The sequence below is a fragment of the Myotis yumanensis genome, unplaced genomic scaffold (genome assembly GCF_028538775.1).
Source record: "Myotis yumanensis isolate MYYU_CA2020_CCGP unplaced genomic scaffold, mMyoYum1.0.hap1 SCAF_10, whole genome shotgun sequence".
NCBI classification, from domain to species: Eukaryota; Metazoa; Chordata; class Mammalia; order Chiroptera; family Vespertilionidae; genus Myotis; species Myotis yumanensis.
The window spans coordinates 44634707-44647647 of NW_027223761.1; the positions used below are offsets into that span (position 1 = coordinate 44634707).

The window sequence follows — 12941 nt, forward strand, 5'->3', positions numbered from 1 at the left end:
TATTATATGAAATGTTGAAGGGTATTCTTTAAGAAGAGGAAAAAGAAAAAATGAGAAAAAGATACAAAATATCAACAACAAAATGGCAACAAATACATACCTATCAACAATTGAATCTAAAAATCAAAATAAAGGAATAAGTAATCTAATGAACAGAATAAACTGGTGAATAAAATAGAATCAGAAGCATGGAAATGGAACAGACTGACGATTCTCAGAGGGAAGGGGTGTAGGGGTAGAGAAGAGATTAAACACGGATCTTATATGCATATATGCATTACCTATGGACACAGACAATAGGGTGACGGAGGCCTGGGGCGGGGCGGGAACCGGGTGGAGGGAGTCAATGGGGGGGAAAAAGAGGGACATCTGTAAGAATCTTAACAATAAAGATTTAAAAAAAAAAAAGCTCAGCAAACTACAAGAGATCAAGAGAAGAAGAAAGAAACGGAGAACAACCAACAATTAACAAAATGGCAATAATGACATAGTTATCAATAATCACTTTAAATGTAAATGGATTACCAGGCCTGTCTTGCAGTCACTGTGCCAACACAAACTCAACAGGCAGGATTGAAAGGTAATGCAACTTATTTATTAATATATAACAACAAAAATAATAAAGCTCATATCTGCAACAGTTTAGGTCTTTGTTATAAGGTCTTGGTCCCTTTGTCCAGACTCGCCATGACCTTCAGCTCCGGCGTCTGGGCTAGGAAGACGTTCCAGTGACCTGCATGGAGGAAAGCAGAAGAGTTGTGTGTGTAGGTGTGTGTGTGCTGGGGAATGTGGTGTGTGTGTGTGTGTGTGTGTGTGTGTGTATGTGGCTGGTGGCTAGTGGCTGGTGGAGAAAAGACAGGGCAAGGAGGACTGTGTGGACCTGTGTTTGGAACCCACAGGGAGGAAGGAGGCGGTATCTCCAACATACCCCCATATCCAGATCAGTTCTGGCACAGGACCCCACCTTCAGCCAACCAACAATTGGGGGCTGGGCTTGTTCCCTGACACTCGCTGGTGACACTGCCATCTGTGACTTCCCCACCACCTGAAGCCCAGCTGGGTCCAGTCTTCCTCAGTGCAGTGTAGAGCGAATTCAGGGCATCAGAAGGATGTTAAAAGATTCCAGTAGAGCCAAAACCGGTTTGGCTCAGTGGATAGAGCATCGGCCTGCGGACTGAAGAGTCCCAGGTTCGATTCCGGTCAAGGGCATGTACCTGGGTTGCGGGCACATCCCCAGTAGGAGATGTGCAGGAGGCAGCTGATCGATGTTTCTCTCTCATCGATGTTTCTAACTCTCTATCTCTCTCCCTTCCTCTCTGTAAAAAATCAATAAAATATTAAAAAAAAAAAAAAAGATTCCAGTAGAGAGGGAAGAGGCAGCAGAAGGGTTTGAGGCTCAGACCTCCCTCCTCTCCAGCCCTGTGTCCCCCATCCCAAGACCAAATCCAGCAAGGCTCTACTTTGTCCTCCAGCTCCTCAGCACTGGAGTTGAGAAATCTCTGGCGCAGACACCCACTGGATTCCTGTGCCGGGAACTGACGTCTGTGGCTCACAACCCCCCTCCCGGCACCAGCAGCCTGAAACTCCCCGAGAGGCCCTGGCCTCTAGCCAGGCTCTCTTCCCAGGCCCCAGTCTCAGCCCCAGGGCCCACCTTCGTGGGTGCCGGTGAGCAGCCGGAAGTTCTGTGCTTCTCTCTGGAAGTCTTGCTTCCTGACTTTCTTGATCTGAATCAAGTGGAAGATTCCTGAGGGCAGAAACAAGGGCATGAGCAGGCAAGGCAGGGCTGTGGATCAGGGAAACGGGGTGACTTAGACTTGGAATGGACCCTGTCACCTCCCTGCCCTCCCCTGTTCTGATCAGAACCCCAAATCCTGTGGACTAAATTTCCTAAGTATTTGGAGTCTGTTCTCCTGTCTCCACTGCCACTCTCCCCATTCAGGCCCCCTCATGTCTTGCTTGAGTCACTGCACTAGATTTCTGACCACTTTTACTCCCCCTTTAACCTATGATCCTACCTGCGGTCATTCAAAAATATAGTTTCCCTGTCATTCCCCTCCCCTGACCTCTTGTCGCTTCTCTGCTGGTCCTGCTCTGGTTTCCATCACCCTCCTGCTCTCATACCACTCACATGTCCACAATACAGAAGGGAGGGCTGAAGGAGGGAGGGAGCAAGGGAGGAAGGAAGGAAGGAAGGAAGGAAGGAAGGAAGGAAGGAAGGAAGGAAGGAAGGAAATGAAGGAAGGAAGGAAGGAAACGAAGGAAGGAAGATAAAAATCAATAGGTGTGCTTATTCAGACACCAAAACACTAACAAGCGTCAGAATTGTAGGCCCCCTTTCAGTGCAGTTCACCAGACCCCCCGAGTGGCATTTCCTGTGCTCCTGCCCTAACCAACTACTTGAAGACCCCCGAGGGCCAAGCCTTTACATGTGCCACCCTACCTGTTGGAGCTCCTTCTCCTATCGCCACCAAGGGAACTCCCTCCTACTCATCCTCCAAGCCTTAGCTGGGAAGTCTTCCTTCACGCCCCACCCCCAGGTAGTTACAACTTCCTTCTGCCTTGGGTCCCAAGGAGGAAGTTATAACTACCCATAGCTGTTGGCTTCTGTTGATGATTGTATCTATTTCTAATGTGCTATTGTGTCTATTCTTTTTTAAAAATATATTTTTATTGATTTCAGAGAAGAAGAGAGATAGAAATATCAATGATGAGAGAGAATCATTGATTGGCTGCCTCCTGCACAACCCACACCAGAAATTGAGCCTGCAACCCAGGCATGTGCCCTGACTGGAAATCGAACCTCCCAGTTCATAGGTCGATGCTCATTGTGGCACAATTGGAGCACAGACAAGGCCACGCCGGCCAGGTTCATTGTGTCTATTCTTGCCTCCCCTACCAGTCTGGGAACTTCTGGAGGGCTTTCCTCTCTGGGTCCCCTGAGTCTGGCCCACATTAGGCATGTGGAATGAATGAATGGAAGGAGAGAGGGAGGGATCAGCAAATACATGTGTACTCATTCTAGGCCAGGCCCTGAAGGAAGATGAGGTATTATTTTGGATCTCCTACTGTTTGCATTCCATGGGGAGCTGGCCACTGGCACCACACATGGTGCTGAAGCCCTGCGTACATGGGCTGTGAGGTCGCACCAGCTGTTACCACCAGGGTCAGTGGCCAGAAAGAACAGATGCGACAGCAAGGCCTCTGGTAGGCCAGTACCACCCTCAAGGAAACCAAGAACTGGCCTTGCTTATGGGAATCTGAGTGGGATCTCACCAAGGGCAATGGACAGCACGGATTCTGAGATTAAGGTCTAGGAAGCCAGAATGGCCTTGGGAACCCAAGCCCAGATGTCAAGGACCAGGATGTGGGAGAGACTGACTCCAAAGGTCCAAGCTACGTCGTGAGCATGAGATGGGGATGGGTCCTTGTGCTCCGGCCTGCCACTGCACACGCGCCGCCCCCCCGCCCCCCCCCCCCCCCCCCCCCCCCCGCCACACACACACAAAAACCAAACAAACACAAATTGGAGAGGAGGTAACAGGGATGCAGGCGGGTCTGGAGGTGGGTGGGCGTGTGTGTACTAGAGACCATCAGTGAGACCACAGGGGGACTTCCCTCCTAGGTGGGGGAAGGAACTGGGACCCCTTCTACTCTGGAACCCCAGAATATAAAAGGCCCTTAACCCTAAGCCAACTCTCTGTTCTGCTTCTGGAGCCTGGGGCTCTCCACGGTGGTGTGGCCACACTTAGCCCAGATTTCAACATCTACCTGCTCACTTTGTCTCCAGGCCAACCCTCCCCTCCCTCTCCCAGCCTCCAAGGCCTGCAGCTTCCACGCTTCTGCATGAGAGAACAGTGCGATTCCCACTGACAGTCACACCTGGGGAGTGTTTGACTCCCATGGTCAGGGATAGGGAGGCAGTGGGAGGTGGATGGGGCACATGGGCCACCCAGGAGGTCAGGAGATGAGGAGGGGGAGACTTGTTAGTGACAGCATGGTGGGGCCTGGCACTGTGAAGTTGAAAAGCCTCTCCCCCCCCGCCCCCCCCCCTCCCCGCACCCACACCCGCACCATTTCACCTCTTTTCTGAGAGGCCTGGTGGTAATGAGATTGGCCTGGAGCTACAATCTGCACCATTCTGGGCACCCCTTGCCCTTCCTCAGACACCTCCCTAGAAGCATTAGTTCACCTCTGTGGAGGCAGCCCTGGGGACAGTCAGACCTGAGTTTGAGTCTTTACTGCTTAAACTGTATGCCTTTGAGCAAGTTATTTTACTTCTGAGACTCAGTTTTCTTATCTGCAAAATGGGGCATTGATACATACCCCTCGGGTTTCTTATGTGGATTACATGAAGCACATTATATGTAGTGCCTGCTACTCACCAATCACAGAGCACAGGGCATAAAAGTGTGGGCTCTGCAGCCGTCGCCAACCTTTCGGACCTCACGGACCACCAGTTGGCGACCGCTGCTCTAGAGCCAGCGTTTAAGGCCATTGCTACCACCCTGCCCGCAGTGTGCCTTTCTAAATCCCATCCAGCCCCAGGCCCATCTCCCACGAAGCCTTCCTTGGTCAGCTCAGCTCCCAGTGAGCTCTGGCTGCACCCAAGTCGCCGAAAAACTATTCTCTGTGGTCCCAGCATTTGGTGGGCTGAGGGGAGTCCCAGAATAAACATACAGCCAGCACCTGTCCAGGGACCAATGGAATCTCATAGTACGAAAGAATTGCAAGGGTTACTTGCCAGCTGCTGGCAGAATCCCCATCCAGCCCTTGCCGGCAAGCTCCCGTGAATGGAGCTTGCTCCCTCCCTTCATTACAGGAAGGCTCTAAGCATGAGAAAGTGCTTTCTCTATTGGCTGAGACCTGCTTCACCGCAATGCTGACGGAGTCAATGAGGTACGAGGAGAAGGATAGCGACATGGTTAGCACCTACTATAGGTCAGAGGCTGTACCTACGTTATTTCATTAATCCTCCATACGCCCTCCTCCCCAATTAACAGAAGAGAAAACTGAGGCCCAGAGAGGTCAAGTGAATGGCCCAGGCTACACAGCTAAGAAATGGTAGGAACGGGATTTAAGCCCAGGTCTGATTCTAAAGCCCCTGCTTGTTGACCCTTGTGGTCAGTCAGAACACAGCCGCTCCCTCTGCCTGGAGCAGTCCTTCAGAGCCAGGAAGCCAGTGGTCCTTCCCCCTGAGTCTCCTCTTCTCCAGGCTGAACGGCTCCGCTTTCTTCGTCCATTCCTCCTACGACAGGGGGCAGAGTAGAGCAGGGAAAGAGCCGCATCTGACGTCACAAGACATGGGCTCTAGCTCCTCCACTTACTGGCTGTGTGGCCTGGAGCCAGGTACTTCACCTCTCTGAGCCTCAGTTTCCTCATCTGTAAAATGGGGATAATAATACCTAACTCTCAGGATCGCTGAGTATCAAATGAGATCACGAACGTGAAAGCACTTTGTAAATTCTGAAGTGCTACACACAACGGTTATTATCATGTCATTATTTTTATTATCCCCTTCCTGTCCCCTTCTTATTGTCCCCTCTTTTTCCACCCCCCACCCCCAGGCAAACCCATCAGTAATGAAAAGTGACCTTGGAACTAATTCACAATTAAAGGGTTTAGTTTGTTTTACTCTACCCAGGGGATTTATTTTTCTCAAGAGAGTCAGAAAACAGAACTTTCAGCAATTTCCTTATGAAAACGTCTCTTGACCTTCATTTGGTGACATGAGTAGCCTGTTGAATAGGGTGAGTTGCTCACAGAATGAGAACTATATTCTGATTTTAATTTACCGTGGAGTGATAGAACCTACCACATAGAAGAGGCTGAATGAGACCGGCCTCTTTGAGGACGCTGGGCGGGCCCTCCTGCCTGAAAAGATGCTGGAATTCTATTAATATCTCTTTCATCAGGGTAGGCAGTACTCGGCCCTGACTCCTTGCAAGGTGCAACAACCCCTTCTCCCCAGGAGAGGGAGCACTTCCAGGCCCTGGCATCTCAGAGTAGGGGAGCTTATCAGAACTGTCAGAGAATCAGACAGAATCAGTGTCTCCCTTTATCTTGGAATCGGGGACTCAAACCTGGAAGGCCTGCCATCTCAAGGCATCTTGAGTGCCATTCACTCAAGGGCACTTGGTCAACAAACCGTGCCCACCACGCCCCTAAGGGGCCCTGGAGCCCAGGAAAGGGGGCAGATTTGAGGTCTGCCCAGCTGGGAGGACGCCAACGCTCACCTTTTACCAGCTTCCAGAGGTAGATGTCCACCTGCTCAGAGGCCTCACGCTCCAGGGCAAAGCGACGCAGGTTGTCTGGACTTGGGGATACTGACGTGTGCACGAGGACCCGGCCCGGCGCCTTCGGACACCGGGTGGCACTGATCTCACGGTGGCCAGGCTCTGCCTTGTCCTCTGGGAGACACAAGCAGCTTGTGAATGCTCTGTCCCCCCACCCCTGTCGGCTCAAAAAGAGGGGCCACTGGTCTGAGTCCCCCTCGGGGTCTCCTGGTCCTGGCGAAACTTCTGGGGCCCTGGGAGGAGAAGGTCTCTGGGGAAGAGAGGGGCATCTCCCCCTGTCACCCCCAGTGATCAGCATATCAGAAAACTTCCCACCATTCAGGGCCCAGCTCATCTTCCACCTCCTCCAGGCAGCCCACCATTTCCTCCCACTCACAGCTTTTAAAACGCTTCATGACTTCCCAGGACTCCCACTCGTGCCCTCAATCCCACATTGCCTTGTAAGTGTTTCACTCGGGGGGTGTTTTCTCCTTAAAAGAGAAAGGTGAAGGGCGGGAACCATGTCCTTCAAGTCTTTTGAGTCGCTCACACCAAGCACAGGCTCTCAGCAGACACACACAGAATGGAAGGTGTGAGAGGGCTAAGTGATGATGGCGGTGATGAGGATGATGGTTGTGGTGGTGGAAGAGATGACGATGATGGGGATGGTAGTGGCGGAAGTGGGAGGGTGTGGGGGTGAGGATGAGATGGTGGGAATGGTGGTAATTTTTTTTTTTGGTGCCAAATTGGATACAGTCTTAAAGTTTTGACATGTTGGAATTCCAAGAACATTCTCCAGAGCTCTCCATGCACCAACATCCCCTGACTATTTTTCAGGGACCGAAGGACTAAGTCCACAGACATACTAGACTTACTAGTTACGAAGCCCTTAGAGATGTCCAGCTAAGAGCTGTTACAGTCTCAATATTTTTAAAAGGAAATAGACTGGATGCTGATGGCGGGACCCAAGACCAGGTCTGTTTGTGAAGGAGCTCAGGAGCGAGCCTCAGCCAAGCTCAGAGAGAATTCAAGTTGAACCCCCACCCCTCGTGTTCCAGGCCCCATCCTGTCATGCTCCCCCGCTGAGCCTGTCCCAACAGCATATTATTCTGATAAACAATAGTTATTCCTTATGTTTGGGTTTTGATTTACAATTCATAAAGCATTTTCATCAACCCTGTGTCTGAAGCTCCGAAAGGGAAAGTAACTTGTCCAAGCTCACAACAGTAAGTTAGGCAAGTAAATAAGCCATAAGCAAGCTAACGTGAACTCAAATATCCTGGCGTTCAGTGCTGGGGTAGGCGGAGACTTAGGGCAATTGTAGCCACTCCCCTATCTCATTTGTGAAGTAACGGAGTTGTGAGAATTAAATGAAACGTGTGAAACCACCTGGTGCTAGCAGGTTCTTGATGCATGTTTCCTTCCTCTTGTTCTCCTCCGTCCCTCTCCTTTCAGCTTTTCCAACCCCGCCCTCGAGGCAGATGCGGTCAGGGCACAATCTCACCGTGCACCTCCTACCCACTCCCGCCTGCCTTCTTTCCAGGCTGCAGGGAATAGGCCTGCCCCTCACATCAGCTACTGCTGACACGCACAGGCTGTGCTTCTCAATGACACACTCCGGCCAAAGTTCCCTTCTGCACACTCATCAATCCTGGGGTCACGGGACATTGTTGAAAGAACTCAGCCGGCGGGTCTGGAAGCCTGAGTTCAGCTCCACTACTACTTCGCTGTGTGACAGGGAAGTCCCTTCTCTTCTCTGGGTCTCAGTTTTCCCATATGTACTAGTAGATGAGGGTTGAAGGAAGACAACAGAGGCCAAAAGTATGGTCTTTGGAGTGAGACAGATGAGGGTTCAAGTCCCAGCTCTGTCACTGACAGTCAGTTGTGTGACCTGGGACAGGTATTTATCTCCTCGTTCTGTAAAACAGGGATACCTGCCTTGTCCGCTGTGGTGAGGGTTACACGAATCCATGCATGCAAATCCATACCTGGCACATGTAAGTGCTCAACAAACATTGGCTATTTCTCTTAAAAGTCCTAATACCCTAAGATGTTGTGACTTCACAGAGTCGGGAACACTATTTGATTCTACGTATACATGTTGGAAGCCTCTGACTGTCTCTGTAACAGTAGCTGGTGCTACAGATAATACATTACAAGCCTGGCATTTGCTGCTGCTGTGCTTCCAGCACTCTGCGCACCTAAAACCCTGCATCCTGTGGCCCTGCGCCCACGCCCCGTCCACGTCAGAGCTGTTCACTCTGGCTGGTGCCCACCCCCTGCCCCAGCATCTCTTTGTACCTGGGCAGATCTTGCAGCACTTTCCTGCCACTTTCTCCGGGTGATGGCAGGGGTACTCAGTGGGGCAGGTCACCCGCTGGCAGTCCTGGCGGCCGTCCTGACAGGTGCACAGGATGCAGGGCAGGGGTCCAAAGGAGCGGAAGGCTGGATGCCACACCTCCCCGTGTGAGTACGTCCTCCCACCGTGCACGCAGGCTGGGCCAAGGAGGGCAGAGAGAGAGGAGGGTCAGTGCCTTGGACTCCAGCCAGAGTCAAGTCATCGGCGGGGGTGGGGCCTTGGAGAGCCCCTGCTCCACAGTCTGGCCCAGCCACACAGACTGCAAAGTGCAGGCCAGAATACAAAACCAGCCCCACATCTCTGACACTCGCCCCGCGACCACCATCTCAGCACTCAGGGCTGTGACATGCTCAGTACGGACTTGCTGAAGATGGAGACTCCTTCTCCCACCCTCACGGGCCCCTGTGGTGGAGCAAGGAGGGCGATGGCTCACAGTGGGAGATATGACATCCAGTTCTGTCACTGCCTTGCTGTGCAAGCTCTGGCAGGTCCCTCCCCCTTCCTCAGCCTCACTGTCCCATCTGTACAGGAAAGGGCTGGGACAGACGCCTCTGCAACCATCCCCACTCCCTCATCGGGTGCCTCCCCACTCTGCTGCCATGGCTGCCCAGGTGGCCTCCTTCCCAGCCCATCCTGACTGTCCTCCTGCAGCCCAGCTCTGCTCGCTCCTTCTGTTGTCAAGAACTTCCCCTCAGCACTTCCTGAAGTTAGAGTAATTGATTGACATGTCTGGAGCCCCTCAAGGACAGGGACCATTTTTCATCTCTCTGTTCTGTGCTCCTCAATTCCCAGCAAAGACATGGCAGATGCTGGTTCAACCTCTAACTCAATACTCTGAACCTCAGTGTCATCTGTCAAAGAGGGGAATCAGACCTTACGTCCTTTAAGGACTCTTTCATTTTGGTGTTCTAGCATCGATAAGCTCAGAGCCAAATTGAGATTGGAGAACCACGGTGTCAGGGTATAGGAATGGGAGGCAGGAGCAGTTGGGGGCCCCCCTTTCCCCACCTCAGGGGTTAGAGGAGGTTCCCATCCCCACCTTTCTTATGTTTCTCCTTCAGGACGATCTTGACTGTGGTGCTGCCTGCCCCCTTCGGTCGGAAGTGACGAGGGATGAAGCCCAGAGGGGAGCTGAGCCCGGTGGGGGCTGGGGTGTTCAGGCCTCTCTTTCTCCCACCGTCCCCTGAGCACGGATCCTGGGAATGTCTCTGCAAATGGCAGGAAGGATCAAGATCACCGATAGGCCGCCGGCAGTGAAGGAGTAGCAAGGCCCAGGCTGCAGCGAGTGGCCTGAGGGTAGACGCCAGCATGACTTCCCAGTGAAGAGAGGGCTGGGCTAGGGACAGGAAGATCTGGATAGGGTCCAGGATGTTCTCAGACAGTGGATCTTTGAAAACTTGGAAGGTAGTGCTTTGGAAATCCTGCCTCCAACAAGCCCTTCTTAGACCTGTCAGAGCCAGGGCCCTGGCACTGGGTGGGCAGAAGGGTTTGGGTCTTTATCTGGGTGACATAAGTGATCAGGGACCTGGAGAACTTAATGCTTAAGAAATAGAAGGTGAGAATGCAGGGAGGGTGAATGTCAGGAAAACCTTCTTTGAGAAGATTGAGGTGATGGGACAAGGAGACAGGCTCTGAAGGTCCCACCAGCACCCAGGGGGCAGGAAGATGAGGGGTCGGCCCCTTCCGGGCACAGAGGGTCTCCAGAGCTCCAGCCCCGCCCTCCCTTCCTGAGCCCCTGGAATCCAAGATCCCAAGACCCTCAGCTCCAGACCAGATGGGTAGGGGGGAGGGATAGCAAAAGGTGTGTGGTAAGGGCAGTGTAACGGGGCAGGAGCTTTGCATAGTTTGGGAACTGGCAGCTCTAGGCCACGGGAGAGGAGCCAGTGGCCTGGGGCAAGTGGCAAAGCTTTAATTCACCTCACCGACCCTAATCACCCCCATTCCTTCCTCTACAGCCCCTTCCAGCTCTGCACAGTCTCAGCTAGTCCTTTGATGGCTGGACTGAGCCCACAAGAGCTCCCAAGGCAGAAACCCTATCTAAGGCCCCAGCACAGGCCCAAGTCCCTAGGAGGCCCCTAGGAAATGCTTGTCAAATGGAATAGAGCAGCGGTTCTCAACCTGTGAGTCGCAACCCCTTTGGGGGTCGAACGACCCTTTCACAGGGGTTGCCTAAGACCATCGGGAAACACGTATATAATTACATATTGTTTTTGTGATTAATCACTATGCTTTAATTATGTTCAATTGGTAACAATGAAAATACATCCTGCATATCAGATATTTACATTACGATTCATAACGGTAGCAAAATTACAGTTATGAAGTAGCAACGAAAATAATTTTGTGGCTGGGGGTCACCACAACATGAGGAACTGTATTAAAGGGTCGCGGCATTAAGAAGGTCAAGACTGAAAGGGGCCAAGACAGAGGGGGAACCCAGAGAGGTAGCCTCCAGACAAAGAACCAGCATCTCAGGAGCTGGGTGGGGAAGGCTGACCAAAATGAGAGGCCACGCCCTCAGGGAACATGCTGCTCAGAGGTGGCCTGAATAAGGACAGACAAGGGCTCTGGATGGAACAGTTGGAACAGTATCAAAGGGTTTCCCAGGAGGGAAATCGGTAAGTTGGGGCCTACGCCTGCATGTTTGGTGTTTTTCCTGGCCCCTCCTGGCCCATCAGCCCTGATGGGAGGCTAAGGAGAGGGGCTGGACAAGGTGGGGCTCATGGAGCTGACCCAGGGGACAAATGAGAAATGGGGTTTACTTGCTCCACAGTCATGGAGACGTGGGCCCTGGATTCCAGCTCACCGCACCTCGTCTCCCCACCCTGTCGGTACATCTGTGTACTCACCGCCCCACGGTGTGACTGCGCGGTGTCCTCTTCAGCTGACTTCTCACTTGACCCATCTGGAAACCAAAGGGAAGTCCGATCAGCCTCTGCCTCCTCAGCCTTGCTGGCTGGACCGGCAGGCCTCCACCTCCAGGCTCTGCCCCTCCAGGGCCTGGTGCTATTTCTGCAGCCCCCAAACCCCAGCAAGTCCCTCTGTCCCAGCGGGGCCTTATTCCCACTTCTCATCATGGTGTCTCCTCACATCTGGGTTGCTGCCCCAGTTTTCACACACTGACCTCCTGGTCACCATTAGCACTGAACTGCTTGGCTGGGCCAGAGCTCTTGGTCAGTGCCCATCATGGGCGGCCCAGAATCCCATCCCTGCAGCCTGCTCAGTCCCAGTCCCCTGGGCAGCCACTTGACCAATGGAAGTTAGCGGCCGGGGGACAACCTCTTCCTCTTCCTACAACCCCAGACTTTCCTGAGAAGCAGGAGATGACGTAGAGCATAGGTCACACTTGATATCAAGCAGAGGCAGCTCCCCAAGGCATCCTTACATTGCTTCTCCCTCCTTCCCGCTCCCTGGGATGGCAATAAAAAACGCACAGCAGCCGCTGCACAGGCTCAGCCTTCTGGGAGCGCTGGGCTAAGCTCCCACCCATGAGGAAGGAATGGTGTGCTACATGCTGAGTGTCTCTGAGGTTCCCCCTGCTCTAACAGTCCATGGCTGGGTCCCTGGGGTGGGGTGGGTGTGCGCTGCCATATCTAGGGGCAGACTCACTTTTGCAGGCCTGGCAGCAGGAGCTGGGCAGTGGGAGGGGTGCAGGGCAGCCTGGTTCCGGGCAGGTCATGAGGCCGCAGTAGATCTGGCCCTCCTGACAGACAGAGCAAACGGGAGTTGGGAGGTGAGCTCTGATGAGGATCAGCCTCTGCCCTGGGAGCATATGGCCTTGAGGCCTCCCCTGAGGTGGGAGAGGGAGGGAGCAGCAGAGTGGTGTGGGCAAGGCCCAGCCAATTCAGAAGAAGGGTCCTCTGTACCCTCCCACTCCCACTCCAGGCCCTGAAGTAACATCATCCTCCGGTTTCTAACGTGTTTTCATACCCCGTCTCTCTGTAGGCTCTCACAGCCATTGGCTGAGGTGGGACCCTTCCCACCTACAGATGGGGAGAGCCTGCAGGGGCGCCTAGCCTGCTAAGTCAGAGACACGGCTGGACAGAATGGACTAGAGCCCAGTCTTCGGGCTTTTCCTACTGAAATCAATGTCCTCTCCCCTGGCCTGGAAAGGGGGACCCAACATTAGGGAGGGACATTGGTGGCGGATACCTTGGGCTCACCATGCTCTCAAGAAAAATCCTAAATCTGAAACTTTGGGACTCAGCCCAGAAAGGCAACACTGCAGGGGAAAGGGCCTTCTGGGAATCAGGAGGTCAGATAACCTTTGATGAGTCACTTCTCTTCTCTGGGCCTCAGTTTCCTCCTCT

The 12941-nt window shown here is 52.9% G+C and overlaps 1 protein-coding gene across 2 annotated transcripts in view; it reads right to left on the reverse strand.

Annotated features, from left to right (window-relative positions):
- Window positions 1-591: 591 nt before the first annotated feature.
- CHRDL2 (chordin like 2) overlaps window positions 592-12941 on the reverse strand; it is a 33178-nt gene continuing 20828 nt past the window's right edge. Inside the window, exons 5-12 of one of the 2 annotated variants that reach the window (XM_070426858.1) lie at window positions 12241-12334; window positions 11481-11536; window positions 9671-9839; window positions 8574-8768; window positions 6234-6407; window positions 5325-5379; window positions 1652-1744; window positions 592-733 (exon numbers count right to left, since the gene is read on the reverse strand). In XM_070426858.1, the coding sequence (XP_070282959.1) occupies window positions 643-733; window positions 1652-1744; window positions 5325-5379; window positions 6234-6407; window positions 8574-8768; window positions 9671-9839; window positions 11481-11536; window positions 12241-12334 (927 nt within the window). In that variant the 3' untranslated portion in view covers window positions 592-642. The remainder of the gene's footprint in view (window positions 734-1651; window positions 1745-5324; window positions 5380-6233; window positions 6408-8573; window positions 8769-9670; window positions 9840-11480; window positions 11537-12240; window positions 12335-12941) is intronic. The other variant, XM_070426859.1, reaches the window with a different exon arrangement.